This window comes from Balaenoptera ricei, chromosome 21 (genome assembly GCF_028023285.1).
Source record: "Balaenoptera ricei isolate mBalRic1 chromosome 21, mBalRic1.hap2, whole genome shotgun sequence".
Lineage (NCBI taxonomy): Eukaryota > Metazoa > Chordata > Mammalia > Artiodactyla > Balaenopteridae > Balaenoptera > Balaenoptera ricei.
This window is the reverse complement of record NC_082659.1, coordinates 14135868-14162962: the sequence shown is the minus strand read 5'-3', so window position 1 is coordinate 14162962 and position 27095 is coordinate 14135868. Positions and strand designations below refer to the sequence as shown.

Sequence of the window (27095 nt, the reverse complement as noted above, 5' to 3'; positions counted from 1 at the left end):
GCTGTGGTCTCTTAAGTGGTCTTTTAAGCAGGCCTTCACCAATCTGAGCCCCTGCCTGGGATGGGCTTGTCCATCTGCACCCCCATCTTTCCTTTGGAATTGTTCATACTCTTACATACTTACCCCTCAGATCTCAGTTTAAATATTATTTTTTCAGAAAGGATCTCAATTCAGAAGTGTAAGGAGATTCTAGTGCATTCTCATAAGATCTCTTATGGAACCTTCACAACAACCCTGTGAAGTTGTATATTTTTCCAGTTTTACAGAAGAGAAGACAGACTTGAGTGATTAGTTACAAGGTCATAAAGAAAGTAACAGTTACATGTTGCTCTTGTCTGTCTTTATAACTTTTATCTTCAGTATCTTTCAGTGCCATTTAATAGTTTTTATTCAAATAGGTGCATAGTATTTAACTGACTTATTTACTTAACATACTTGTTATTGATAGCTATTTAGGTGGGGTTTTTTGTTTGTTTGTTTGGTTTTTGCTATGATGAATAACAGTATGGTAAGTGGGTAACATTCAAGCTAAATTTGTCTGAACTTTCGTGATTATTTCTTTAGGATAAATTCCTAGAAGTATAATTGGGGCAAAGGGCATGGCCTTTCAACAGGTTACAATTTATGGAAAATAAAAGCAGTCACCCTTAAAAAAATGTGACAAGGGGACTTCCCTGGCAGTTCAGTGGTTAAGACTACTCGCCCAATGCAGGGGGCACGGGTTCGATCCCTGGTTGGGGAAGAACCCGCATGCCGCGTGGCGCGGCTTAAAAAAAAAAAATGTGACAAGGATTTGTAAATGAGAAAAATAGTAATGGTACCTACTTTGTAATGTTCTGAGGATCAAAGTTAATATATGTCCAGTCATTTAGCATAGTGCCTTTTACTTTTTAAGGGCTCAGTAAATGTTAGTACTTACTAATTTATTTCAAAATAGGGTTCTTACTGTGTAGTATGGTTCTTCAGCCTGTTTGGGACATATTTTGAGTATCTGATGAAATCTCTGAAACACCTTCCTCCTTCCCACTCCTCTCCCCCAGCAAAATGATATATGTCTTTGTCATATGTCAACTACCTGCAGTGTATGGACCCAAATTAAGAACTGCTAATAGATTCCACTTTGCAAGTGCTTTTTTCCCCATTTATAAGTTACAAGCATTTTCCTATGGCATTAAATATTCTTATAAAGCATTATTTTTCATTACTGTATAATCATAATTATTTAATCAATATCTTGTTGACAGGTTAACATCTGTATACCCTAATCTTTGTGTGTTTTGCAAATTTCCTTAGAAATTAAATTTCTAAATGCAGAATTACTAGGCTAAGAATGTGAATATAAGGCTTTTTTTTTTGAATTTTTGAATTTTGTTTTTTTTTTATACAGCAGGTTCTTCTTAGTCATCAGTTTTATACACATCAGTGTATACATGTCAATCCCAATCGCCCAAATCATCACACCACCACCACCACCACCCCTGCCGCGTTCCCCCCTTGGTGTCCATACATTTGTTCTCTACATCTGTGTCTCAGTTTCTGCCCTGCAAACCGGTTCATCTGTACCATTTTTCTAGGTTCCACATACATGCGTTAATATACGATATTTGTTTTTCTCTTTCTGACTTACTTCACTCTGTATGACAGTCTCTAGATCCATCCACGTCTCCACAAATGACCCAATTTCATTGCTTTTTATGGCTGAGTAATACTCCATTGTATATATGTACCACATCTTCTTTATCCATTCGTCTGTCGATGGGCATTTAGGTTGCTTCCATGACCTGGCTATTGTAAATAGTGCTGCAGTGATCATTGGGGTGCATGTGTCTTTTTGAATTATGGTTTTCTCTGGGTATATGCCCAGTAGTGGGATTGCTGGATCATATGGTAATTTTATTTTTAGTTTTTTAAGGAACCTCCATACTGTTCTCCATAGTGGCTGTATCAATTTACATTCCCACCAACAGTGCAAGAGGGTTCCGTTTTCTCCACACCCTCTCCAGCATTTGTTGTTTGTAGATTTTCTGATGACGCCCATTCTAACTGGTGTGAGGTGGTACCTCATTGTAGGTTTTTTTGTTTGTTTTTTGTTTTTAATAGAGATGTACACGTATAAATTGTGTGCTTTTTTCAGTATTTTTTTTTAATGTTTACTTATTTATTTATTTATTTATGGCTGTGTTGGGTCTTCGTCTCTGTGCGAGGGCTTTCTCTAGTTGCAGCAAGTGGGGGCCACTCTTCATTGCAGTGCACGGGCCTCTCACTATCGCGGCCTCTCTTGTTGTGGAGCACAGGCTCCAGACGCGCAGGCTCAGTAATTGTGGCTCACGGGCCTAGTTGCTCTGCGGCATGTGGGATCTTCCCAGACCAGGGCTCGAACTCGTGTCCCCTGCATTGGTAGGCAGATTCTCAACCACTGCGCCACCAGGGAAGCCCCCTCATTGTAGTTTTGATTTGCATTTCTCTAATAATTAGTGATGCTGAGCAGCTTTTCATGTGCTTCTTGGCCATCTGTATGTCTTCTTTGGAGAAATGTCTGGTTAGATCCTTGGCCCATTTTTGGATTCGGTTGTTTGTTTTTTTAATATTGAGCTGCATGAGCTGTTTATATATTTTGGAGATTAATCCTTTGTCCACTGATTCGTTTGCAAATATTTTCTCCCATTCTGAGGGTTGTCTTTTCGTCTTGTTTATGGTTTCCTTTGCTGTGCAAAAGCTTTGAAGTTTCATTAGGTCGCATTTGTTTATTTTTGTATTTATTTCCATTACTCTAGGAGGTGGATCAAAAAAATCTTGCTGTGATTTATGTCAAAGAGTGTTCCTCCTATGTTTTCCTCTAAGAGTTTTATAGTGTCCGGTCTTACATTTAGGTCTCTAATCCATTTGGAGTTTATTTTTGTGTATGGTGTTAGGGAGTGTTCTAATTTCATTCTTTTACATGTAGCTGTCCAGTTTTCCCAGCAGCACTTATTGAAGAGACTGTCTTTTCTCCATTGTATATCCTTGGCTCCTTTCTCATAGATTAGTTGACCATAGGTGCGTGGGTTTATCTCTGGGCTTCCTGTCTTGTTCCATTGATCTATATTTCTGTTTTTGTGCCAGTAACATATTGTCTTGATTACTGTAGCTTTGTAGTATAGTCTGAAGTCAGGGAGTCTGATTCCTCCAGCTCCGTTTTTTTCCCTCAAAACTGCTTTGGCTATTCGGGATCTTTTGTGTCTCCATACAAATTTTAAGATTTTTTTTGTTCTACTTCTGTAAAAAATGCCGTTGGTAATTTGATAGGGATTGCATTGAATCTGTAGATTGCCTTGGATAGTATAGTCATTTTCACAATACTGATTCTTCCAATCCAAGAACATGGTATATCTCTCCATCTGTTGGTATCATCTTTAATTTCTTTCATCAGTGTCTTATAGTTTTCTGTGTACAGGTCTTTTGTCTCCCTAGGTAAGTTTATTCCTAGGTATTTTATTCTTTTTGTTGCAGTGGTATATGGGAGTGTTTCCTTAATTTCTCTTTCAGATTTTTCATCATTAGTGTATAGGAATGCAAGAGATTTCTGTGCATTAATTTTGCATCCTGCAACTTTACCAAATTCATTGATTAACTCTAGTAGTTTTCTGGTGGCATCTTTAGGATTATCTATGTATAGTTTCATGTCATCTGCAACCAGTGACAGTTCTCCTTCTTCTTTTCCAATTTGTATTCCTTTTATTTCTTTTTCTTCTCTGATTGCCATGGCTAGGACTTCCAAAACTATGTTGAATAATAGTGGTGAGAGTGGACATCCTAGTCTTGTTCCTGACCTTAGAAGAAATGCTTTCAGTTTTTCACCATTGAGAATGATGTTTGCTGTGGGTTTGTCATATATGGCCTTTATTATGTTGAGGTAGGTTCCCTCTATGCCCACTTTCTGGAGAGTTTTTATCATAAATGGGTGTTGAATTTTGTCAGAAGCTTTTTCTGCATTTGTTGAGATGATCATATGGTTTTTATTCTTCAATTTGTTAATATGGTGTATCACATTGATTGATTTGCATATATTGAAGAATCCTTGCATCCCTAGGATAAATCCCACTTGATCATGGTGTATGATCCTTTTAATGTGTTGTTGGATTCTGTTTGCTCGTATTTTGTTGAGGATTTTTGCATCTGTATTCATCAGTGATATTTGTCTGTAATTTTCTTTTTTTGTAGTATATTTGTCTGGTTTTGGTATCAGGGTGATGGTGGCCTCATAGAATGAGTTTGGGAGTGTTCCTTCCTCTGCAATTTTTTGGAAGAGTTTGAGAAGGATGGGTGTTAACTCTTCTCTAAATGTTTGATAGAATTCATCTGTGAATTCTATCTGGTCCTGGACTTTTGTTTGTTGGGAGATTTTTAATCACAGTTTCAATTTCATTACTTGTGATTGGTCTGTTTATATTTTCTGTTTCTTCCTGATTCAGTCTTGGAAGGTTATACCTCTCTAAGAATTTGTCCATTTCTTCCAGATTGTCCATTTTATTGGCATAGAGTTGCTTGTAGTAGTCTCTTAGGATGCTTTGTATTTCTGCGGTGTCTGTTGTAACTTCTCCTTTTTCATTTCTAATTTTATTGATTTGAGTCCTCTCCCTCTTTTTCTTGATGAGTCTGGCTAATGGTTTATCAGTTTTGTTTATCTTCTCAAAGAACCAGCTTTTAGTTTTATTGATCTTTGCTATTGTTTTCTTTGTTTCTATTTCATTTATTTCTGCTCTGATCTTTATGATTCTTTCCTTCTGCTAACTTTGGGTTTTGTTTGTTCTTCTTTCTCTAGTTCCTTTAGGTATAAAGTTAGATTGTTTATTTGAGATTTTTCTTGTTTCTTGAGGTAGGCTTGTATAGCTATAAACTTCCCTCTTAGAACTGCTTTTGCTGCATCCCATAGGTTTTGGATGGTCGTGTTTTCATTGTCATTAGTCTCTAGGTATTTTTTGATTTCCTCTTTGATTTCTTCAGTGATCTCTTGGTTATTTAGTAACGTATTGTTTAACCTCCATGTGTTTGTGTTTTTTACGTTTTTTTCCCTGTAATTCATTTCTAATCTCACAGCGTTGTGGTCAGAAAAGATGCTTGTTATGATTTCAATTTTCTTAAATTTACTGAGGCTTGCTTTGTGTCCCAAGATGTGATCTGTCCTGGAGAATGTTCTGTGTGCACTTGAGAAGAAAGTGTAGTCTGCTGTTTTTGGATGGAATGTCCTATAAATATCAATTAAATCTATCTGGTCTATTGTGTCATTTGAAGCTTGTGTTTCCTTATTTATTTTCATTTTGGATGATCTGTCCATTGGTGTAAGTGAGGTGTTAAAGTCCTCCACTATTATTGTGTTACTGTTGATTTCCTCTTTTATAGCTGCTAGCAATTGCCTTATGTATTGAGGTGCTCCTATGTTGGGTGCATATATATTTATAATTGTTTTATCTTCTTCTTGGATTGATCCCTTGATCATTATGTAGTGTCCTTCCTTGTCTCTTGTAACATTCTTTATTTTAAAGTCTATTTTATCTGATATGAGTATTGCTACTCCAGCTTTCTTTTGATTTCCATTTGCATGGAATATCTTTTTCCATCCCCTCAGTTTCAGTCTGTATGTGTCCCTAGGTCTGAAGTGGGTCTCTTGTAGACAGCATATAGATAGGTCTTGTTTTTGTATCCATTCAGCGAGCCTGTGTCTTTTGGTTGGAGCATTTAATCCATTCACGTTTAAGGTAATTATCGATATGTATGTTCTTATGACCATTTTCTTAATTGTTTTGGGTTTGTTTTTATAGGTCCTTTTCTCCTCTTGTGTTTCCCGCTTAGAGAAGTTCCTTTAGCATTTGTTGTAGAGCTGGTTTGGTGGTGCTGAATTCTCTTAGCTTTTGCTTGTCTGTAAAGCTTTTGATTTCTCCATCAAATCTGAATGAGATTCTTTCCGGGTAGAGTAATGTTGTTTGTAGGTTCTTCCCTTTCATCACTTTAAGTATATCATGCCACTCCCTTCTGGCTTGTAGAGTTTCTGCTGAGAAATCAGCGGTTAACCTTATTGGAGTTCCCTTGTATGTTATTTGTCGTTTTTCCCTTGCTGCTTTCCATAATTTTTCTTTGTCTTTAATTTTTGCCAGTTTGATTACTATGTGTCTTGGTGTGGTTCTCCTTGGGTTTATCCTGTATGGGACTCTCTGCGCTTTCTGGACTTGGGTGGCTATTTCCTTTCCCATGTTAGGGAAGTTTTCGACTATAATCTCTTCAAATATTTTCTCAGGTCCTTTCTCTCTCTCTTCTCCTTCTGGGACCCCTATAATGCGAATGTTGTTGCGTTTAATGTTGTCCCAGAGGTCTCTTAGGCTGTCTTCATTTCTTTTCATTCTTTTTTCTTTATTCTGTTCTGCAGCAGTGAATTCCACCATTCTGTCTTCCAGGTCACTTATCCGTTCTTCTGCCTCAGTTATTCTGCTATTGATTCCTTCTAGTGTAGTTTTCATTTCAGTTTTTGTAGTGTTGATCTCTGTTTGTTTGTTCTTTAATTCTTCTGGGTCTTTGTTAAACATTTCTTGCATCTTCTCAATCTTTGCCTCCATTCTTATTCCAAGGTCCTGGATCATCTTCACTATCATTATTCTGAATTCTTTTTCTGGAAGGTTCCCTATCTCCACTTCATTTAGTTGTTTTTCTGGGGTTTTATCTTGTTCCTTCATCTGGTACATAGCCCTCTGCCTTTTCATCTTGTCTGTCTTTCTGTGAATGTGGTTTTTGTTCCACAGGCTGCAGGATTGTAGTTCTTCTTGCTTCTGCTCGTGAATATAAGGCTTTTGATTTTTATTGCCACATCACCCTATGAAGAATTCTGAGTTTATACTCCCACCATCAATGATATATTAGTTTCCTCTCATTGTCTTGACCATCAGTTCTTATCATAATAGGGTCAGTGTTTCTGTCCCATTCTTAAACTACTTATTCTCCATTGATCTTTTCATGTCATTGTTAAACCCTATAATTGTTAAAACTGTAATTTAGAAATACTTTCTTAGAGCAGTGGTCCTCAACCTTTTCCCATTAGAATCATTCACATGGAGGACTTTTTAAATATCCTTGTGCCTAGACCCTCCCCAGGCCAATTAATCAGAATCTCGGGGGGTGTAGCCCAGGAATCAGTATTTTAAACTTCTCAGGTGATTTCAATGTGGAACAAAGGTTGAGAACCTCTAATTTAGAATTTAGGGTGTTTTGTTTTTCTCCATAAAACAAGGAATTAACTCATGAAATAACTTGAAAAATCAAGATTAATTAATGCCTTAACCTAAATTCAGTTAGATTCTAATTTATATGAGGATGAGTTTTTGTTTTACAATGAAATTTTGGTTTTATTTGTCTTAGGTTATTTCAGAGACTATGGATATACTCCTCAGAATGAGAGGTGGCCTTGATCTAGCTTTTCAGCTAGCTACTCCTAATGGTAGGTCTGCCAAAATACTCTGCTTTTTTATTATAAAGTTGATTATGAAATATAGTGAGATTCTTACCATTTTGTACATGAAACTGAGAGATAGGATGAATAAACTGTCTAAGGTCATATAGTTAGTAAGTGATATAAATTGGATTTAAACTTAGACACTGTTCCCCACCAGCTCTAGCCCATGGGGCTCTCTGTGCACATTAGGAAAAGGTGTCTCCTTACTTAAGAAACTTTACTGCCCTCTCAAAGAAAATTGTCACGATAAATATAAATATCCACCATGAGCACAATATAAAGAGGCACCCAGACTTGTACATTGTAGGCTTACAACTGTACATAACCCTGTGCCTCCAGAGCCCACTCTCTTGAATGTCGTGTTGTTTAGGAATGGTAGGCAAGCTCTATGGGAGAAAAATCAGCAGTGTTTGTATAAACCAAATTCTAGGATGTCTTCCTGTTTCTGACTACTGCCACAAACTGAGGCAAAGAATATCAGAGGAAGAAGATGAGGAGCTGTGTTGGAGATGTGTTTCATTTGAGATGCCACAGTAAGCCAAGTGCCAACGCCCAACAGGCATTTGGTAATTTGAGTCTGAAACTTAGGGGAGAGTGGTCAGAACTGGAGATAAGAGAACTTAATATCTCTCAAGGATGATAGTTAATACCTTGATACTAAATGAAATCACTCAAGAAAAGCATGATCAATGGTGTCAGGAGCCACAAAGAAGTTCAGAAAGATAAGGAATAAACAGCGTCAGAGTTCCTTGAAGGAGATCACCAGCTGACGATTATTTACTGGCCCTTTGGAAAGAGGGAGAGTGAATGCAGAATGTTCTTTCTGACCCATCCCTTCATATTAGACAGTTGTTCTCAATCTTGGTCCACATTCTAATCCCCACTTCCAGACCAATTAAAGTCTCTAAGGACAGAGACTCGGGCATCAGTAAGATTTTTAGGTGATTTTCTAATGTGCCATCAAGATGAGAATCATTTTGCAAGGACTAAAACTCACTTTTAGGCCTATCTTATCAGTAAAGTATTGTTGTTCCTTAATATGTTACTTGTATGGATAAAGCCTTACATTTTACAACTTAATATAAATTGAAGGTATACTTTGCTATGAACTCATCCCAAAGTATAACTAATATATTAGTCACCAGATATAATGATGTAATTTCAAATGTAAGTGAGGACTACAGATACTTTTTACCTAGTAATTAATGTATTTGAGCTTGTCTTCTGACTTGATAGTATTCCTCCTCCTGTATCAAACTCTTTGAAACACTCAATGAAGGGAATCATTAATGAGGAAATTGAGGGGAAGAAGGTGCTTAACTTAAAGACATCACAATTATTTAGGTACTTTACCTCATGGTCCTTCAGGGATAAACAGAAAGTAATCCAGGAATTATGTTTGTCTTTTGTAGTGCAGCTAAAGATCTTTACATTTGGCTTTCTGAAGCATATCAGGATATCTTTTAATCTGACTTGTTAAAAGTAATCTTTTCTCTTCCACAATCTCAAGGTATTTATTTATCAAGATATCAGTGTGATAGTTAAATAAATATTTTAATCACAAGGTTAACTAGGTTTAGGATTTAGGAGTATAAAGCTAAGACAAGTATTTAAATATTGTCTTCTTCAGATATATCTTCTTTATAGTTTTGACTTTGGAACCATGAAAATGTTTTTCATATTTAAAAAGTTCTGTAAAGTAAAAAGGAAATCCCTGAAAATGAAGTCAGACAAATATCAGGTTGATGTCATACCACACAGAGAAAAAAACTGTGACTTCAGAGCACAGTACTTTGTACAGTCTTAGTGGGATATAGTCCAAGGAAGAATAGAACTATAAAGAAATTTAAATTTCATGCAACAGTTTTATTGCTATAAGTAATAAGGTATTTTGAGAGTAATTGGAATCCTTATACATTGCTGATGGGAATATAAAATGGTGCAGTTTCTCTGGAAAACAGTTTGGCAGTTCCTCAAAAAGACAGTTACTGTATGACCCAGCAATTCTTCCTAGGTGATCACCTAAGAGAATTAAAAACGTTATGTCCACACAATAACTTGTGCACAAATGTTCATAACAGCATTATTCATGATAACTGAAAAGTAGAAACAACCCAAATGTGTATCAGCTTATGAATGGATAAACAAAACATGTTTTGCTCATACAATGGAGTATTATTCAGCCGTAAAAAAGAGTGAAGTGCTAATTCATGCTATGGATGAATTCACATTATGGATGAATCCACAATATGGATGAATCTTGAAAGTATTAGGCAGAGTGAAAGAAGCCAGACACAAAAGGCCACGTAATGTGTGATTCCATTTATATGAAGTGTCCAGAATAGGCAGATCTATAGAGACCAAAAGTAGGTTAGTGATTGCCATGGGAGAATGGGGAATGACCGCTGGTAAGGCCAGGGTTTCTTTGGGGGTGATGAAATGTTCTGGAATTAAATAGTGATGATTTTAAACCTTGTCGTATACTAAAAGCAACTGAATTGTACACATTAAACAATGAATTTTATGTCCATTTTTTTTTTTAAAAGGCAAAAAAAATGTTTTTATAGTATTGAATATAGGGAATGGATATTTGGGGGTCAGTTTTACTGTGCTGTACTTTTGTGTGCTTGGAAGCATTCATGTTGAAAAGTTTATAATTTTTCTTATTCTATTTATATTCTTTTAATTTAGAAATTTTTATCAAGAAAGCACTAAAACATATGTTGAGTGACCTCTCAACCAAGCTTTCTTCAAATGCACTTGTGTTCAGAATCTGCCACAGTTCAGTGTACTTATGGCCTAACAGTGACATGAACACCATTCCAGGAGAACTGACTGATAGTTCCACCTGTAAGAACATAATGCGCTTTATTCAGTGAGTATGCTTGAAGATGCTAGAAGTGTTTTCACAACGTCATTTCGTATGATAAACATCTTTGTATATTAAAAATTTAGATTTGAACAGGAAGAAGATACAAAACGAAAATTCATGAGGAAGAAAGACAAAAAGTTGTCAGACATGGTAAGCAAATCACCTGTCTTCTTAGTGATAAAAATTTTCAATCCTTGAATTTGGAGTTGAGTGAGATCTTAGAAATTACTTAACCCAACTTTCTTATTTTTTTTACAGATCATATTATTCAGGTCCAGAAAAATTAAATGACTTGCCAGAGGTTATATCTCTGGTGTACATATCTAAACTTTTGTCCCATTATAATATATATCTTAAATGGGTTTTTTGAATGCCTTGTTTGCTCCCACAGAAATAAAACAGCTTGAGTCTGTTTACAGATTATTTAAAAACAAATAAAAAGGGATCATTCTGAAACATGACAGTGACACATTATGCTATATGAGGTAGTAAATAATAAATGATTTACTTTTCTTCACACTGTTTTGGTTCTGTTGATTTTTGAACCAGTACTATTGAGTACCTGCCACGTGCCACGAACTTTGCCAGATATTGGAGATGAAAAATGGAGCTGCTGCTTCAAGGCAGGAAGTTGTACAAAGTTAGTATGCCTTTAGTGTTTTTCCAGACTAGTAAGGAAAATAGAGTGGATGTGAGGTTGGAGATGTGGGCAGGGACCACTTAGGAGAAGCCAAACCAAAACAGTAGCTACAGTAATAAAGAGGAGGGAATTGATACAAGAACTATTTAGGGGATCGAATAGATTATACTTGGAAACTAATTGGATGTGGGATGACCAGCTTCTTGCTTGGGTAAAGATGGAAGATGGGGAAGACATGAGGTCAGTTTCGGTCACATTATGTTTTAGACAGCAGTGAGGAGTCCACATGAGCTGTTAGATTTATAAATGTGGAGTGTACAAAAAAAATTGTGGGCTATGGATAAGGATTTGAGAATTACCAGTCGTTGGAGCTTGACATTTTGAGGGATACAGGTCAGTTCTTTTGTAGGATGTTCCTCAGTTTGGGTTTGGGTTTGGGTTTGTTTTAGGCTTCCTCACGATAGATTCATGTGGTCATTGTTGGTAGGAATACCACAGAAGTAATGTGTGTCCTTCTCAGCACATCGTATGAAAGAAGCATATGCTCAGTTTGTTCTTGTATTAGTGATGTTAACTTTGATCATTTAATGTGGTATCCGCCAGTGTTCTCCACTGTGAGGGTACTGTTTTTTGCCCTTATAATTAGTAAGTATTTTGTGGGAAGATACTTTGAGTTTATATGTATATATCCTGTTCCTCATCAAGTGTTTACCCATCACTACTAATAACATCAATTGATAATTTTTGCCAGAATCTGGCATTAATCTGATGGTTGCAAAGTAGTGATTTTTCTAAGTCTATTGTTTCCTTTTACATTTATTAGATGACATTATACTGTGAGGGAGAGATTTTCCATTTCCCTATTTGTTTATTAACTGCATGGAAGCATGGATTCCTATTTTATGCAATGAGTTATCTGTTACTGTTACTGTCATTAGTTATTTTGATGATCACATTTTCTAAGATTTGGCCAATAGAAACTTCATGCTGGCTTCAATGTCCTCTTGACACCATATTTTTGAGTACTTGCTACTTTCTTCCACAGGATGTTCCAGACACGTCTTGTACTTTCCCTGTGTTAGCTCAGGAATCAGCCATTTCCCCAAGGAACACACACATGTATATATACATACTATACATATATAACACATACATCCATATTTATCTGTGTAAATCATATTATACCTCCAGTTCTACTTCAGCCTCACACAATTGCTAACCTTTTCCCAGTGAGAAACCTGGCTTCCAGTACTCTTAATATTTTGCTAAATTTGTTTAATATACAAAAAGCATTTTCAAAATTGTTTTCCCATACCACTATCAAAATCAAACCTACTAATAGAGTTCAATATTTGTTTATAGTTTTTTATGTCTTTAGACCACAGGTATATAGTCATAATATATGTTTAAAAGTTGCTTCAGTGTGTGGTTATTGTATCTTGTTCATTTGATTTGTTTTGTTTTGTTTTGAAATTTTTAAATGTATGCAAAAGTAGAGAAAATAGTTAAATGAAGTCTGGTGAACCTAACTTTAATGTTTATCAGTACGTGATCAATCTGATTTCACCTTCACTCCCCACTCACTCTCCCCTTCTCCTCAGATTATTTTGAAGCAGGGAAGATTTCTTCTTTAAGATTTGTGCTTTTCAATAATTTACTGTAATATAGCTTATATGGTCCTTAAAAAGTCCTTTTACTTACCTTTTATATTATTATTCAGTGTTCTATAAGTTAACTTTTACTGTTTATCTTTATAGCATCAAATAGTAAATATAGATCTTATGCTGGAAATGTCAACCCCTCTGGCACCTGTAACACCCATCATTGAAAGAGAAAGCGGAGGACACCACTATGTTAATATGACTTTACCGGTCGATGCAGTCGTATCTGTTGCTCCAGAAGAAACGTGGGGAAAGTAGGTATTTTCTAATACTACTGCCACGTTTAAATAAGGACCCTCTCCCAAAGTAATCAGAGCTCATTTTAAATTATCATATAGGCATATCCAGTGTTGTTGTTGTTTTTGCTATGATTTACTCCTTGTTTATTATTAAGCTAAGAGTTATCTAGTAATTAGATGTTTATTGGAGGAAGTAGAGTAATATGCAAAACCTGTAGGGTTTTCCCTTTATCTACACAGAGGAAATTTAGTTTATTTAACATTTAACTTTGCATTTTTTAGACTTCCTTTAATAAACCTGGTCCAATCGAGGATATATTAGGAATATAGTCACTCAACACTTTCATGTATCATAAACTACTATAACTTCTGTTAATGCAGTTGTATATTTCCCCCCCCCCCCCTCAGAGTTCGTAAACGTCTAGTTGATGCAATTCATAATCAACTAACTGATATGGAACAATGCATTTTGAAATACTTGAAAGGAACATCTATCGTGGTCCCTGAACCACTGCACTTTTTATTACCAGGGGAAAAAAATCTTATAACAGTTTCATATCCATCAGGAATTCCAGATGATCAGCTGCAGGCCTATAGAAAGGTGAAACCAATTCATTTTTTCTTAAAAAAAATACAGCTATCATTCATTTTGTGTTTAATTTTGTGTTTCTAATAAATGGACATTGTTTTGTGATTTAATTTTAAAGTGTGGACGCAGACTATTAGCTTTACACCTTATTTAACTTCTGTTCTATAACTTTTTAAAGTATCATTAATGAAAAAATACTTTGCTAAACCATATGTAACATTTGAATTTCATATGTTCAGTGTAGTTCATATGTTATTTTTCTGTAATGCAATTTAGAACTGAAAAGATGCTTACATGCCTAGAGCATTTAATATATTCCTTTTCTCTTCCGTTACTTCCAGATTTGTGAAAGAGACAAGATTAGAGTCAGAGAAGGGAAATTAGGATTTATGCTGTTTCTAATTAGGATTTATAGTATTACTCCATCCCCCACCTCCCCGGGTTATTTGGGTTTTATTAGAGGCATTTTGAAGGAAACATGATCAGCATCCAAAGAAATGAGATTTCTCGGCAAAATGACTGGTTTGGGAGTACATATGTTTGATGCGTGGCCTTGCCTGGCACCCATCCAATTCTACCATGGGCCTGTCTTCCTGGTCTCTGTCCCTGAAAAGAGACACAGCAATGTAACCCTCTGTGCCTCTCTGTCAGTGCCAGATGAATTGATTTGCAGAGGCAACAGTTACGTAAGCTAACGATCCCATTCAAACTGCTAGAATACACAGGAGATAGCAAAAGAAGATGTCAGACTTTTCAAAGTAACTCCTACATGTTTTTACACATTCAGGAATATATTGCCTTTCAGACATGTATGTGTATTTTTATTTTGATGCCATATTGGTTGGTTTCATGCCACCAATCTCTATAATTTAATCACTACCCCTTATATTTGTTAAGTACTCTAAGCATGATTTTTTAAAGTATTTTGATATAATTATATCATTGTTAATTATAATTTACTCATTTACGAGGCGGTTTCAAAACCAGTCTTTAGCCTGGATGTATTTTAACAGAGTGTGTTATAGTGAGTAATTTTAAATTATCTCAGTTCTCTGACTCTAACGAATTATTATCATTTTTCTACATCCCCTTCCAGTTTCTATCCATATACATAGATAAACAAAAATAAATCTTTTTTGGTTTTAGTTTAAATCTCACTTTCTTTGACCTTAGTGAATTAAATCATAAGTGCGTTTGATAACGTTTATAACCAATATTTAGTAAATTTTCTGTTTTGTATCTAGTTTGAGTATATTTATTGACTAGGAATCTAAATCATGTAACTTTTTTTCTCTTCTTTCCTCTTGATTCTGATTTCATTTAGGAGTTACACGATCTCTTCAATCTGCCTCATGACAGACCTTATTTCAGAAGGTCTAATGCTTATCACTTTCCAGATGAACCATACAAAGATGGTTACGTTAGAAATCCACATACTTATCTCAATTCACCTAACATAGAGACTGGTGTGGTGAGTTTAATAATGCTCTATGTGAGTCAGTTGATCTAAGTGTCGTTAGTTGTTTTCTGTCTGTACCCAGTGGAAGTTGTAACGATCAATTCATAACGGGTATCATCGTCCCTAAAACATAATTTACCACCCTTTTCTTTTAATGATCATTGCTTAAGATAGCAGTAATTTACAGTGGTCTAAAAAGGTTAGGAGTAGATAATGTGTAGCACATTTCTCTTACTAAAATTCCATTCCTTAATTTCTTTAAAGGCTTGTCCTATTTTATTTCCATTCTGAACCTGAGAAATCATGCTAATTAAGGGCATGTTTCTAAACAACTCACACTGTAGGAAAAGGCTAATAAAGCACTACGTGTTTCCTGTACAGCATATACCTAGTTGTAAGGGGTAGATCTTTTCACTAAAGGTAGCTCAGAAAAGGAGTGTGGGGAAGGGTTCTTTTAAGGATGCATGCAGGCTAGTAAGAGAGGATCTCATGGGCAACCAAGAATAGGAATCGTACAGCTGGGCCTCTTACAACAAAGCAGCGCTGTGACTGGCCTCGGTCTCAAGGCGTACTCTCACTCCTTGATAGCATTTCTCAGCTTTCTTTGGGGGTGCTTTTGATCCTAACTGGCCTGTTCCTTACCTTTACTCTACCTTTTCTCAGCCTTGTCTTCTGTTTCCTCATTTTTTCAGCCTGACATAACTTTTCCTACTCTCCCTCAGAGCTGCTGATTGCATGCGTTGTTTCAGCTTCATTCCTTGCACTTACTGCCTGATTCACCCTGCACCTCTCAATTCAAATTCCCATAAGAGAAAATTTGATTGGCCCATCTTGTCATGGCATTTATTCAATACCTGCTGAGTCTCCAGGTGCTTTGTAAGGAAATCTTAAGAATTAAAAATGAGTACATGGGCTTCCCTGCTGGCGCAGTGGTTGAGAATCTGCCTGCCAATGCAGGGGACACGGGTTCGAGCCCTGGTCTGGGAGGATCCCACATGCCACGGAGCAACTAGGCCCGTGAGCCACAACTACTGAGCCTGCGCGTCTGGAGCCTGTGCTCCGCAACAGGAGAGGCCGCGATGATGAGAGCCCCGTGCACCGCGATGAAGAGTGGCCCCCACTTGCCGCAATTAGAGAAAGCCCTCGCACAGAAACGAAGACCCGACGCAGCCATAAATAAATAAATAAATAAATAAATAAATAAATAAATAAACAAACCCAAAAGTTTAAAAAAAAAAAAATTAGTACGTGATACAACGTTGACCCTAGGGCAGTTAGGGGCCCGCTTCCGGTTCTGGCTATCAGCATGCACTTGGGACAGCAGCTTCACCTGCGAGAGCTATGGGCAGGCCAGCTTCGCATAGAACAGCCTTGGCTGGGCACTCACCGTTACATGCATACAAATGAGACTTTAGTCAACATTTCAGTGACATTGAATGATTTCACTTATTTTGCTTATATGGGAGGAAATCTTGAGAGACCTGTTCCTGATTGAAAATCTTGTTCTGTCACAGTCATAGAATCATAGAATAGGAAATACAAAACTTAGAGTCTCTAACAAGCAACGTAACTCTTGATGGTTTTCTCGTAGATTATTACATAAATGTTTTCTCTCTCAGATTATATTTGGAACTCTTCTAGGGTAAGTATTATATCATATATTCATTTTTAATTCCTAATAGTTCTTTACTAAGCGCCAGGACACTCAGAAGGTACTGAATAAATACTGATTGTTTTTTGACAATGAAATGGGTTGGTTATCTGTATTGCAAAAATGCAAGAAGCATTTATATATTTCTTAATATTTATTATATGATACTTCATGTGTGCATGTAACATATATGTAAGTTATAAAGCACAGTAAAGAAATCAATATTGGAGAGCTCCCTACGCCATTTAAGAACTAGGACGTGGCCAGTCTGACTGTGTGCTCCTTCCTATGCACTCCTCTGCCTCCCCGACACCCAGGAGGAACTATTATACTGAGTTTTGGGTTCATCATTCACTTCCCTTTCTTTTAATAGTTTCACCATATATGTACATATTCTCTCAACAATGTTGCTTTTAGTCTTGCTTGATTTTGAGTTTTACCAAAATGGTGTCATTCTGTGTATAGTCTTCTACAACTTGCTTTTTCACTCAATATCATGTAGCTAAGATTTATCCATGGTATTGTGTATAACTGTAGTTCAGTTATCTTTATTGCTGGATAATATACCTTGGTATGATTTTTTCCCCCAGGTTTTTTTGCTATTTAGACAACCCTGCTATGAAAGTTACTGTACATGTCTCTTGTTACATATATGCAACAATGTCAACAATTTGCTATATTTGCTTCATTTCTCCTTTTGTCCCCTTGAGCCATTTCAAAGAAAATTACAGGCCTCATGCTATTTATTCCTAAATACTTACAATGCAAATCTCCAAACAATATTAGATTTGCGTTCATGATAGTTTGGTTATGATTAATTATTATTTTTTATTCTCTGCTGGATTTAGTTTGCTAATATTTTGTTAAGATTGTTGCATCTGTGTTCATGAATGATATTGTCTTATAATTTTCTTTTCTCATACTGTTCTTTCTTCACTTTTGTATCAGTAGTATACTGGCTCATTGAAAGAGTTGGGGAGGGTTTCCTCTTTTTTAAAAAAGTTTTTCTAAGGAACTAAAGTAAGTCTAGCTCCGAGAATAGTAAACTGACTTGGTATGTGTATGTGTAATATAATACATACATCTATCTTAAGTTAATATTTTACTGTGTTTCTTCTTTTTATATAGATTTCTGTGGTCCAGGGTATATATGGTTACCATCATTATATGCAGGATCGGATAGATGACAATGGCTGGGGCTGTGCTTATCGGTCTCTGCAGACTATCTGCTCTTGGTTCAAACACCAGGGATACACAGAGAGATCCATTCCAACACACAGAGAAATTCAGCAGGTACAGAACATGCCATTTTGAATTGTAATCAGTTGGATGTTTCATTAACCCTTAATATACCATTAATAATTATTCCTACCTCATGGTGCAGACTTATTTCTGTTTTGAAGAAAAAAAATATAAATACTGGTAATCAGGGAAAATGCCCTAAACGTAATTTTTAATAGCTGTCTTGTGTATGGATCTTTTTGTATTTTTAAATACACAAAGGCTCTAGTTGATGCTGGGGACAAACCAGCAACATTTGTCGGATCACGGCAGTGGATTGGATCTATCGAGGTGCAGCTGGTACTGAACCATTTGATTGGTATAACTTCAAAAATACTGTTTGTCAGGTAAGGACACTTTAAGAAATCTGAGAAATCATTTCAAAGAGAATTTGTCATTTTTATTAAAAGAAAAAGCACATTTTCCCCCACATTTGTTTTCACTCTTTTCTCTTCCTCCACATTGCCTCCTTGCTTTATAAATCTCATTTTTCTAGCCCTAAATTTTTTTGTTACTTTTTAGAAGATGTTTGAGTTTATGAGTAAACTTTGTGATATCTGCTTATATGCTCTAGGCCTAATCTTAGTCTGGAAGAGGAAAACTTGCAAATATGTCAGTTTTGAGTAGAGTTACAGAAAGTCTAGTTTTTTTCTGTTTTTCTCTTTTTATTTAGTTTTTTATTTATTTTATTTTTTGGCTGCGTTGGGTCTTCGTTGCTGCACGTGGGCTTTCTCTAGTTGTGGTGAGCGGGGGCTACTCTTCATTGCAGTGTGTGAGCTTCTCATTGCGGTGGCTTCTCTTGTTGTGGAGCACGGGCTCTAGGCGCATGGGCTTCAGTAGTTGCAGCACGTGGGGTCAGTAGTTGCGGTGCACGGGCTCTAGGGAGCGCAGGCTCAGTAGTTGTGGCGCATGGGCTTAGTTGCTCCACGGCATGTGGGATCTTCCCAGACTAGGGATCAAACCCGTGTCCCGTGCATTGACAGGCGGATTCTTAACCACTGCACCACCAGGGAAGTCCCCAGAAAGTCTAGTTTTTTTAATGCTTAAGGCAGAGACGTCTTGAAAGGAAAAAATCAAATGTTGGTCTATGACTGACCTTTTTATCTCCTACTCTTTTTCTTCCTAAGATTTTAATAAATTAATAATGTGTCCAAATAATACATTCATTTTTTCTTTTCCAATATATTTTAGTCACAATTCTAGTATAAAAATATGAGCAAATATTAATATAAGATTGATATCTATGACCATCACTAGCTTACTCCTGATTTATGAGCTTATGTGTTCAATACATTTTCTATTACAACAACCTTGCTAACTATAGTGTTATTATTTTTATTGTCCAAGTACTTTAATACCTCTGATTTCACAAGTGCAGTTTTGATTGGCTGTGGAAATCAGTGCTAACAAATAAGTGATAGATTAAGTAGTGAAGCATATGGTGATTAAAAAGTGAGTTTTGTCACAGTAAAACATTATTCATACATTCCCAACTATCTTAGAAATAGTTCATCTGATAGAAAATGGTTTCTTTCTAGCCAAGGTTCTGAAATGGCCTCTCAGGGACGGGAACTGGTTAATCATTTCCAGAGTGAAGGAACGCCAGTAATGATCGGTAAGGTGTTTGGATATCTTGGGTTCTTTTGGTAGAGTGGCGAGTATGTGAAACTTATGGTTAATAAAAATATGTAATGGCACATAAAATCAGTCATTTTTAAACATATTAAAATTAGCTTTTACATCATGCATACTGTCCTCTGGATATTATTTTAAAATTTCCAAGGCAGGAGGAAAGTTACAAAAAAGATAATAACCAGCAGTAGTAAAGGCTAAGAAGAGAAATGATAACTGTGTTCAAATACTTGAAGAGCTGAGAGCAGAATGGAAAAGAGGCAGTGGTCACTGAGCTGAGCATTGTAAGTCATGGCTAGCACTAACTTGGCTGGCTGTGTGACATTATGCAAATTGCTTAACCTCTCCGGGCTTTAGTTGTAAAATCAGAGGATTGGATTAGCTGATCTAAAGATTCACGATTCTGTGAGAAGTGAGACTTGTCCTGCAATGACAGAAGGCAAGCTAAGACTGGTGTGTAAGAAATGTGGGTAGGCAGATTTCAGCAAAATACAGGAAGTATTGAAAGAGCAGACGGGCGGCACCATTGGAGGTACTCAGACCAGAGGCAGCACTGCCCAGCTGCTGAGAGAGGTGCCAGCAGCGGTGATCGTTACTCTGTCGTGTGGAGTTTAGACCCTCTGTGGCCCTTTTTAAATCCAGTCTAGGTAATTCCATGGATACTGCAGTGAAATATAAACCTAGTATGATTATAGATACGATTGTTTCTTCTCTGTCTTAAAGATGTAATCTTATCTCTTCAGAGTATATTTGACATTGTGTCGTTTACAGTGTATGCCAGTTGATTTTAATGCTGTTAGATCAATTAATAGGCAAAATAATCTTTTTAAATTGAAATTGAATGGGAAGTTGAGATTAATATATGCCCTCTCATTTCATATTTCCTCTTCAATAGGGGGAGGAGTTTTGGCCCACACAATACTAGGAGTTGCATGGAATGAGATTACAGGACAGATAAAATTTCTGATTTTAGATCCTCATTATACAGGCGCTGAAGATCTGCAAGTTATTATAGAAAAGGTAAGTGTCTGTTTAACACAAATTTAGATACAAGGCAAAGAACCCAGAACCAAAGGATAGAAAACTGGCAGCTAACAGAAAAATGGATTATGAACTGAGGGCAGGGGTCCTCACTGTAAGGAGGGATTCTAAGGCTGTGATGAGTAACTGTCTCTCTAGATACAGAGGACAAGGACAGGGGGGAACTAAAGTAAATTGTGGAAGACAAAATTTAGCTTAGATTTATCAAGACTTTCTCAGTTATTAAACTTAATAGAATGCAAAACTCATAAATATATTCCCCTGGAGACTTACAGCTTTGCACAAATATAAATATAGTGAGATATATCAATGCCTTGAAATAGAGTGGAGTATATAACCTTTATAATTTTAGAATTAACCAAAAATTAGCTAAGCAGTATGCTGGACATTATGGAGGCTTGACTGCCTTTAATTTATTTACATATAACTTCATCTCATTCTATGAAGGAGTTATATTTGAAACAGATTTAAGAGTATTTGTTGATGCTTAAACTACCAGCTAAAGGAGGTATAAATTTAAGTTAATTTATAGGCAACTAATTCAGATTTAGTACTGAGTTTTCATGAGAAACTAGTACTAAATTTTCATGAAACTCAGTACTAAATCTTTAGGAGGCAAGTGTTATAAGGCATAATTAACCTGAGTTTTAAATAAGTTTTATATTCTTTGCCAAATATATTAAAATTACAAAGAATGCATACAGCCTTTCCAGCTATAAGCCAGTGAATATATCCTATCCACTACCCTTCATTTTTGTCATGTTGTCACTTAAGTCAATATCATTAGTACCCATAAAAAGGTTCCTCTGCTCTTTTTTTTTTTTTTTTTTTGGCTGCGTCGGGTCTTGGAGCTCACAAGGCTGCTCCTGCAGAGGCATCACCTAGAGACAGTGCAAGGAGAGCAGGGCGTGCTCCAGGAGCGTGATGACAGCTGGTGAAGAGGCGTGGCTGACAGCTGGAGGGATAGGCAGGAGCTAAATCTGGGATGGTCACTGCGCCAGGCAGAGGAGCAAGGCTTTCAGATTTTATCTTAAAGGCAGTGAGACGCCTTATGATTTTAATTAGAGGCATAATACAGATAATAAAATTACTTCTTTTTGGCTGGCTTGACGGACTTTGGACTAAATGGAATTATCTAGGTAGGGTTTTCTAATGCAATTAGATAGAGTAAGGCATTGTCCCTGCTTACTTTCTCTGAGAACTGCACTCTCCTTTGCTAGTTTTATTTTTTTAATCATTAACTTGAGATGTCTGTTTCTTGTGATTAGCAATAATCTTTTTTTTTAAAATTATTTTATCTTTGGCTGCGTTGGGTCTTCTTTGTTGCACGCGGGCTTTCTCTAGTTGCGGCGAGCGGGGGCTACCCTTCATTGCGGTGGGTGGGCTTCTCATGGCGGTGGCTTCTCTTGTCGAGGAGCACAGGCTCTAGGCGCGCAGGCTCAGTAGTTGTGGCACATGGGCTTAGTTGCTCCGCGGCATGTGGGATCTTCCCAGACCAGGGCTCGAACCTGTGTGCCCTGCCTTGGCAGGCGGATTCTTAATCACTGCGCCACCAGGGAAGCCCTCCTTTGCTAGTTATATTTCTGTAGACCTTTGTAACAGCAAAAACCCTTTGCTCTCTTCACACATGCAAGAAACCTTGAGGCCAAGGCCAGGCCATCAGTAGAAGTGCTGTTGACTCTCACGTGACTCAAGAATCTAAGGCACTGTCTTATTACTCCATCCCGGCTACTGTAACAGAATACCATAGACTGGGTGGCTTATAACAAGAAATTTATTTCTCACAGTTCCAGAGGCTGGGAAATCCAGGATCAAAGTGCTGGCCAATTTGGTGGGTGGTGAGGCCCACTTTCTACTTCAAAGACGGCAGTCTTTTTCACTGTCCTCACATGGTGGAAGGGATGAGGGAGCTCTCTGGGCCCTCTTTTAATGAGGGCACCAACCCCATTCGTGAGGGCTCTACCCTCATAACCCAGTCACCTCCCAAAGGCCCACTTCCAAATACCATCACATTGGGGATTAGGGTTCAACATACGAATCTTGGACACATTCAGTCTATGGCAGGGGCCAGAGGGCCATTTGCACCTCTGCCTGACCTCTCTTTACCCACTTGGGGAGCTTTCCTGTTTGAAGTTCCCAAGCCAGACACCTCAAAGGAAAGAAGTCTGGCTCCCCTACTTACTCCCCCAGTTTCTGGTTTGGATACCCTCTCTACCCACTTCTCTGGAAAAAAATTTGAGTCTGGTTACCTGGAGATGGCCCACATGTGTGAAAAGACCACAGAAAGATTAAAACAGGGAAAGTATAAGCCTTTTTTCTATTTATTGTTAAGAAAACAGATTTTAGGACATTAAATTCATTAGAGAAAGTTTTGCTGAAAAAAATGAGAAGATAAAAAAAAGTTCGTTTATGTAAAGAAACAGTTCTCAACGATAATAAACCAAACTTAATGGTGGTTACCTGTGGAGAGGCGGGGCAGGACTGGTGGAGGATTTTTTTTAATTTTTACTTTTCACCTCATTTGAATTTTTGTATGTATCTTTATTTCTGCAATCAGAAAAATAAAAATGAAAAACCTAAAGAGCATCTCTACTCAACCCTCCCACCTCCACACTGAAAGACAGACTTAACACACCATCTTGCCCTATAGGAACTCTGACCTTTGACTTCAGGTCACTGCCAGAACGCCCAGCAGCTTCCCAGTTCGGTAGGGTAAGGGGTACAGTCACCACCTGTCACTCACGTGGTGGCATCTTGAATCCTCACTAGTCTCCTCACAAGTATTTGCAAACAAAGCATTTCATTTCAGAATGATGTAACACAGACAAGTCGTGAGCTGGGTCTTTAAGAAAATATTGATAAATCAATGGCCTTAGAAGAAATTTGATAAACTTCTCTATTCACAATGAGATTTTGTTTGAAAGTCATTTTCTCTGCTGGGGAAAAGGATTAATACTGACATAAGATTGGAAAGTGGCATGATTACAGCCTGAGGAAAACGAAGGGCATAGAATGCAACTCCAAGGGCAATCTCAGATTTCTCACTGCCACGTATCAATCACTGCTGAGATGACACTGCTGGGAAGTCGGGATCAAGGCAGTGGCCGATTCGGTGGCTGGGGAGGCCCACTTTCTAGTTCAGTCTTTTTCACTGTCTATACAGTCTTGTTATGGACAGATGCCAGTTAAACTATCACATGCCATCGACTGCCAGAATTATAAAACTATGCATCCTAAAATCAATAAAATGTGGTACTGAGTAACAGTACTGTAATGAAGCTTTTCATTTTTAATGATTCCTATGATTAAATATCATAGAATTAAAAAATTTTTAATTCTGTCTGAAAGGGAGCCAAATAAGCTACTTTTCTATGCTTTACAGGAACTCAAATATTTGAATTATATAGAGCCTTATTCCAAGACCCTGCTGACAGAACAGGATAGTAAAATGTTACAGTTTCAATCATGCAGTCCTGTAACTTTGTAAAAGGTTTTCCTTTCCTTTCTCCCAAATCTAGGGCTGGTGTGGATGGAAGGGTCCAGACTTTTGGAACAACGATGCTTACTATAACTTATGTCTTCCTCAGCGACCAAATACTATTTAAAATATCTTGGACTCAAAGACTGTAGTAAAGTTGTACTTTATAAATTTGTTGATAAATTTAATTTCAGATTAAATCCTGGGTGTAGTTTGATGGTTTCTATGATTTTTTTGTAAAGATTGTAAATATTACACAAAGAAAAGAATTTATTCTTTAGACATTCCTTTAATAAATTAAAAGACAAAGCATGCACAACCAGAACGTTACAGGCATGTAAATACATGTATTCCTGAATGTTATCTTCACTTAGAAGAAAGTTTTCCTCCTTCTTAGAAGGTGTTTAGACACACTTGATGAGCCAAAAGCCATAGCCTGTAGCTGAGCAGTAGATCTGCATGAAGTGAAGACCTTCTCCACACCTCTTCATAACCAATACGACATCTGTTGTTAAAAAACATATTGACATTAAAAACTATTTTTAAAAAGGTTTCCTTCTCAATCTTCCACCATGCAGGACAATTTTTGGTCTCTAGAATCTAGTAGTAGTTACTACAACCAGTATTAAAATGTGTTAATGAGAATGAAAAGTTATACTAGAAATAAGACTGCCGATATTTAAACGAAACAATAAATTCTGTGCTAAATAAGAGATCCTTGAGGGAGGAAGAAAGAAGAAACTATGAATTCCTTACCAACACTTCCTTTTCCCATTTGTATCTTCTTCACTTACAAAACTTCGTTTCTGTCTGAGTACTGGAACACAATGATCTTTATTGGATTGTTCACTTGGTTTTATTGTCTGCATGCATTTAATTGTTGTGAGAAACTTGCCACATTCTGGAAATCCACATGACCAAGCCAGATCTTCAGCTGTTTGCCCATTCTTATTACATAAACTGAATTTGAGACAAAAAATGAGTTAAGTAAAAGTTGACAATTGTTTAGCCTTTTTTATCTTCCTAACAAAGGCGCTTTGGGCTCATACAAATGTTGGTTGCAGAATAGAAGAGGTAAAGGAAGCATAGAGGAATTCCATTTTTGCTCACTATGTATCCTCAATGGCTAGCACAGAGTACAGCACAGAGTGGGCATTTTATTTTTGCACGAATGAAAGAGTATTCTTTGTTCACTACAATGAGTTAAGTACGCAAAGGAAGTCAGTGAGAACTTCTATAGAATGGCTTTTCTAAACCAAAACTAAGATGTAACACTGCCATGACAGATGAATAGAACTGTATCTCTGATTGCTTAGGATCCATTTTTTATTTATTCAAATTGAATACATAGTATTAGATGTCATTAACAGCCTAAGTTAACATTTAAACGATAACACTAAATTATCAATGGCAAGCATCATGTAATTAAGCTGTAGGAGTCTGATTAGTTTAATCCAAGAAAATATAAAATTTGAAGCCACTGATTTCATACTTACTCAATTTGGGCGTCACTGGCTACAAGCAGGCTGAGGCATTCCATGCTTCCAACTTTTGCTGCCTTGTGTAGTGGAGCTTCTCCAAAAACATCCTTACAGACAAAATAGCACATTTTAGTCTCTCCCCGAAACACTCTAGTGGAAGTTGGTGGGTGAAGTTTATTGTTTGAGGAAGCTATTTGAGGAAGCGGGGTTAGAAATGCATTGTACTGGACCGAATTTTTTAATTCTTTTTTTTTTAAATAAAATTCACTTGGTGCCCTATTAAATACAAAGTTTTCATTAATAAAAATATGTGCAGCCACAGCTACAAACATACATTAAATTTTAAGTGAATAAAAGCAAAATAGAATCCTATAGAAGTAAAAAAATTACAATTTAAAATTCACCATACTTTAATATTCAGTGAAGATGCAAACTACCCTAAGAAAGTTCTGTAAGGAATTGTATTGGTTGTGAGCACGCCTCACAAGTATTGCTATCCTGAGACTTTTAATTTGGTAATGGAGCAATTGTTCCTTTGGAAATGAACTGTAGACCTTGGAAATTCTGTCCCATGTAGTAGCCAGCAACCATATATCCAGCTAATGAGCACCTGAAATGCGGCTATTCTGAATTGAAATGTGCTATAAATGTAAAATACACAGCAGATGGAGAAGACACATGAAAAGAAAATGTAAAATATCTATCAGTAATGTTTTATATTGATTACATATGAAATGATAATATTTTGGATTAATTGGGTTAGGTTACTAAAATTTTCATGTTTCGTTTTACTTCATTAATGTGGCTACTAGAAAATCTTAAGTAACATACGTGTCTCACATTATATTTCTATTGGACATCGCTGCGACAGTCATGTTTCTAATAACAAACGACTGAATATCTCGGCGTCTAAGAAATGTTTGTGTGGATTTGGGGTGGAGGGGGAGGGTTGGTTGCATACGGCAACAATCAGTTACCTAGTTACCTGTTGGTTGAGGTCAGCGCCGGTCTGCAGCTGCCAGAGAAGAAAGCAAGCGAGGCCGCCACCTGCGGCCAAGTGGACGGGCGACTGCTCGCAGGGATCCGGGGGTGCGTTGACGGAGGCCCCGGTCTCCAGCAGATGCCTCAGACTATCCACCTGCGAGAAAAGAACAGCTCCATCACCGCCCTCGCCTTTGTCAAGGCTCACGCCCTCCCGGGATTGAACATCTTCCTCCACTCCAAAAACCTTCCAACTCTGAAGAGGCTTGACCTGGCAACGCCAAGTGGTCAGTAAGCCATCACCCTAGCTAGCCCTCCCTAGAAGACTTAAGCCTGCAGGGCAAAAGCAGCCTGAGTCTCACCTCGGGGTTGCAATCGAGCAACAGCATCTCCCACCTAAAGTAGAGGACCGGAGTGCTTGGGAGAGCAGAGCGGTGAGGCGCTCGCTGCCGACAAACAGGTACGAGCACAGGCCGCCCAAGAGCAGGAGAATTTAAAGATCCCCAGGGCCAGCGGGCCGGCCCCTCCCCGCCGCGCCACAGCTCTGGCTGCGCCCCAGCAGCCCAACCCTGGCCTGCCGGCGTTTCTCCGCCCAGCTGCAGCCGCACGTACA

The 27095-nt window shown here is 37.4% G+C and overlaps 2 protein-coding genes across 3 annotated transcripts in view; one reads left to right on the top strand and one right to left on the bottom strand.

Annotated features, from left to right (window-relative positions):
- The window catches only part of UFSP2 (UFM1 specific peptidase 2), a 25480-nt gene extending 909 nt beyond the window's left edge, over positions 1–24571 (top strand). The window contains exons 2-12 of the mRNA XM_059909448.1: positions 7384–7462; positions 10169–10352; positions 10433–10499; positions 12747–12904; positions 13298–13490; positions 14803–14949; positions 17717–17881; positions 18092–18216; positions 19408–19484; positions 20397–20521; positions 24061–24571. Of these exons, the coding sequence (XP_059765431.1) occupies positions 7384–7462; positions 10169–10352; positions 10433–10499; positions 12747–12904; positions 13298–13490; positions 14803–14949; positions 17717–17881; positions 18092–18216; positions 19408–19484; positions 20397–20521; positions 24061–24147 (1407 nt within the window). The 3' untranslated portion in view covers positions 24148–24571. The remainder of the gene's footprint in view (positions 1–7383; positions 7463–10168; positions 10353–10432; positions 10500–12746; positions 12905–13297; positions 13491–14802; positions 14950–17716; positions 17882–18091; positions 18217–19407; positions 19485–20396; positions 20522–24060) is intronic.
- Positions 24290–27095, bottom strand: ANKRD37 (ankyrin repeat domain 37). Of its 2 annotated transcripts, XM_059909450.1 has the most exons (5): positions 26845–27093; positions 26487–26639; positions 25517–25608; positions 24777–24980; positions 24290–24525 (listed from the first exon to the last, which is right to left on the bottom strand). In XM_059909450.1, coding segments are annotated over exons 1-5 (477 nt in total). In that variant the 5' UTR covers positions 26872–27093; the 3' UTR covers positions 24290–24524. The 2 variants fall into 2 exon arrangements, with proteins under 2 accessions (XP_059765433.1, XP_059765432.1); XM_059909449.1 differs by lacking the exon at positions 24290–24525 and having other exon boundaries at positions 24773–24980; positions 26845–27095.

Coding starts and splice junctions, on each gene's coding strand:
- ANKRD37 (XM_059909449.1), bottom strand. CDS start 26,871: ATGCTGTTGCTCGATTGCAACCCCGAG. Junction 26,640..26,844: donor TGCTCGATTGCAACCCCGAG/GTGAGACTCAGG, acceptor CTTTTCTCGCAG/GTGGATAGTCTGAGGCATCT. Junction 25,609..26,486: donor GCGCTGACCTCAACCAACAG/GTAACTAGGTAA, acceptor TTTGTCTGTAAG/GATGTTTTTGGAGAAGCTCC.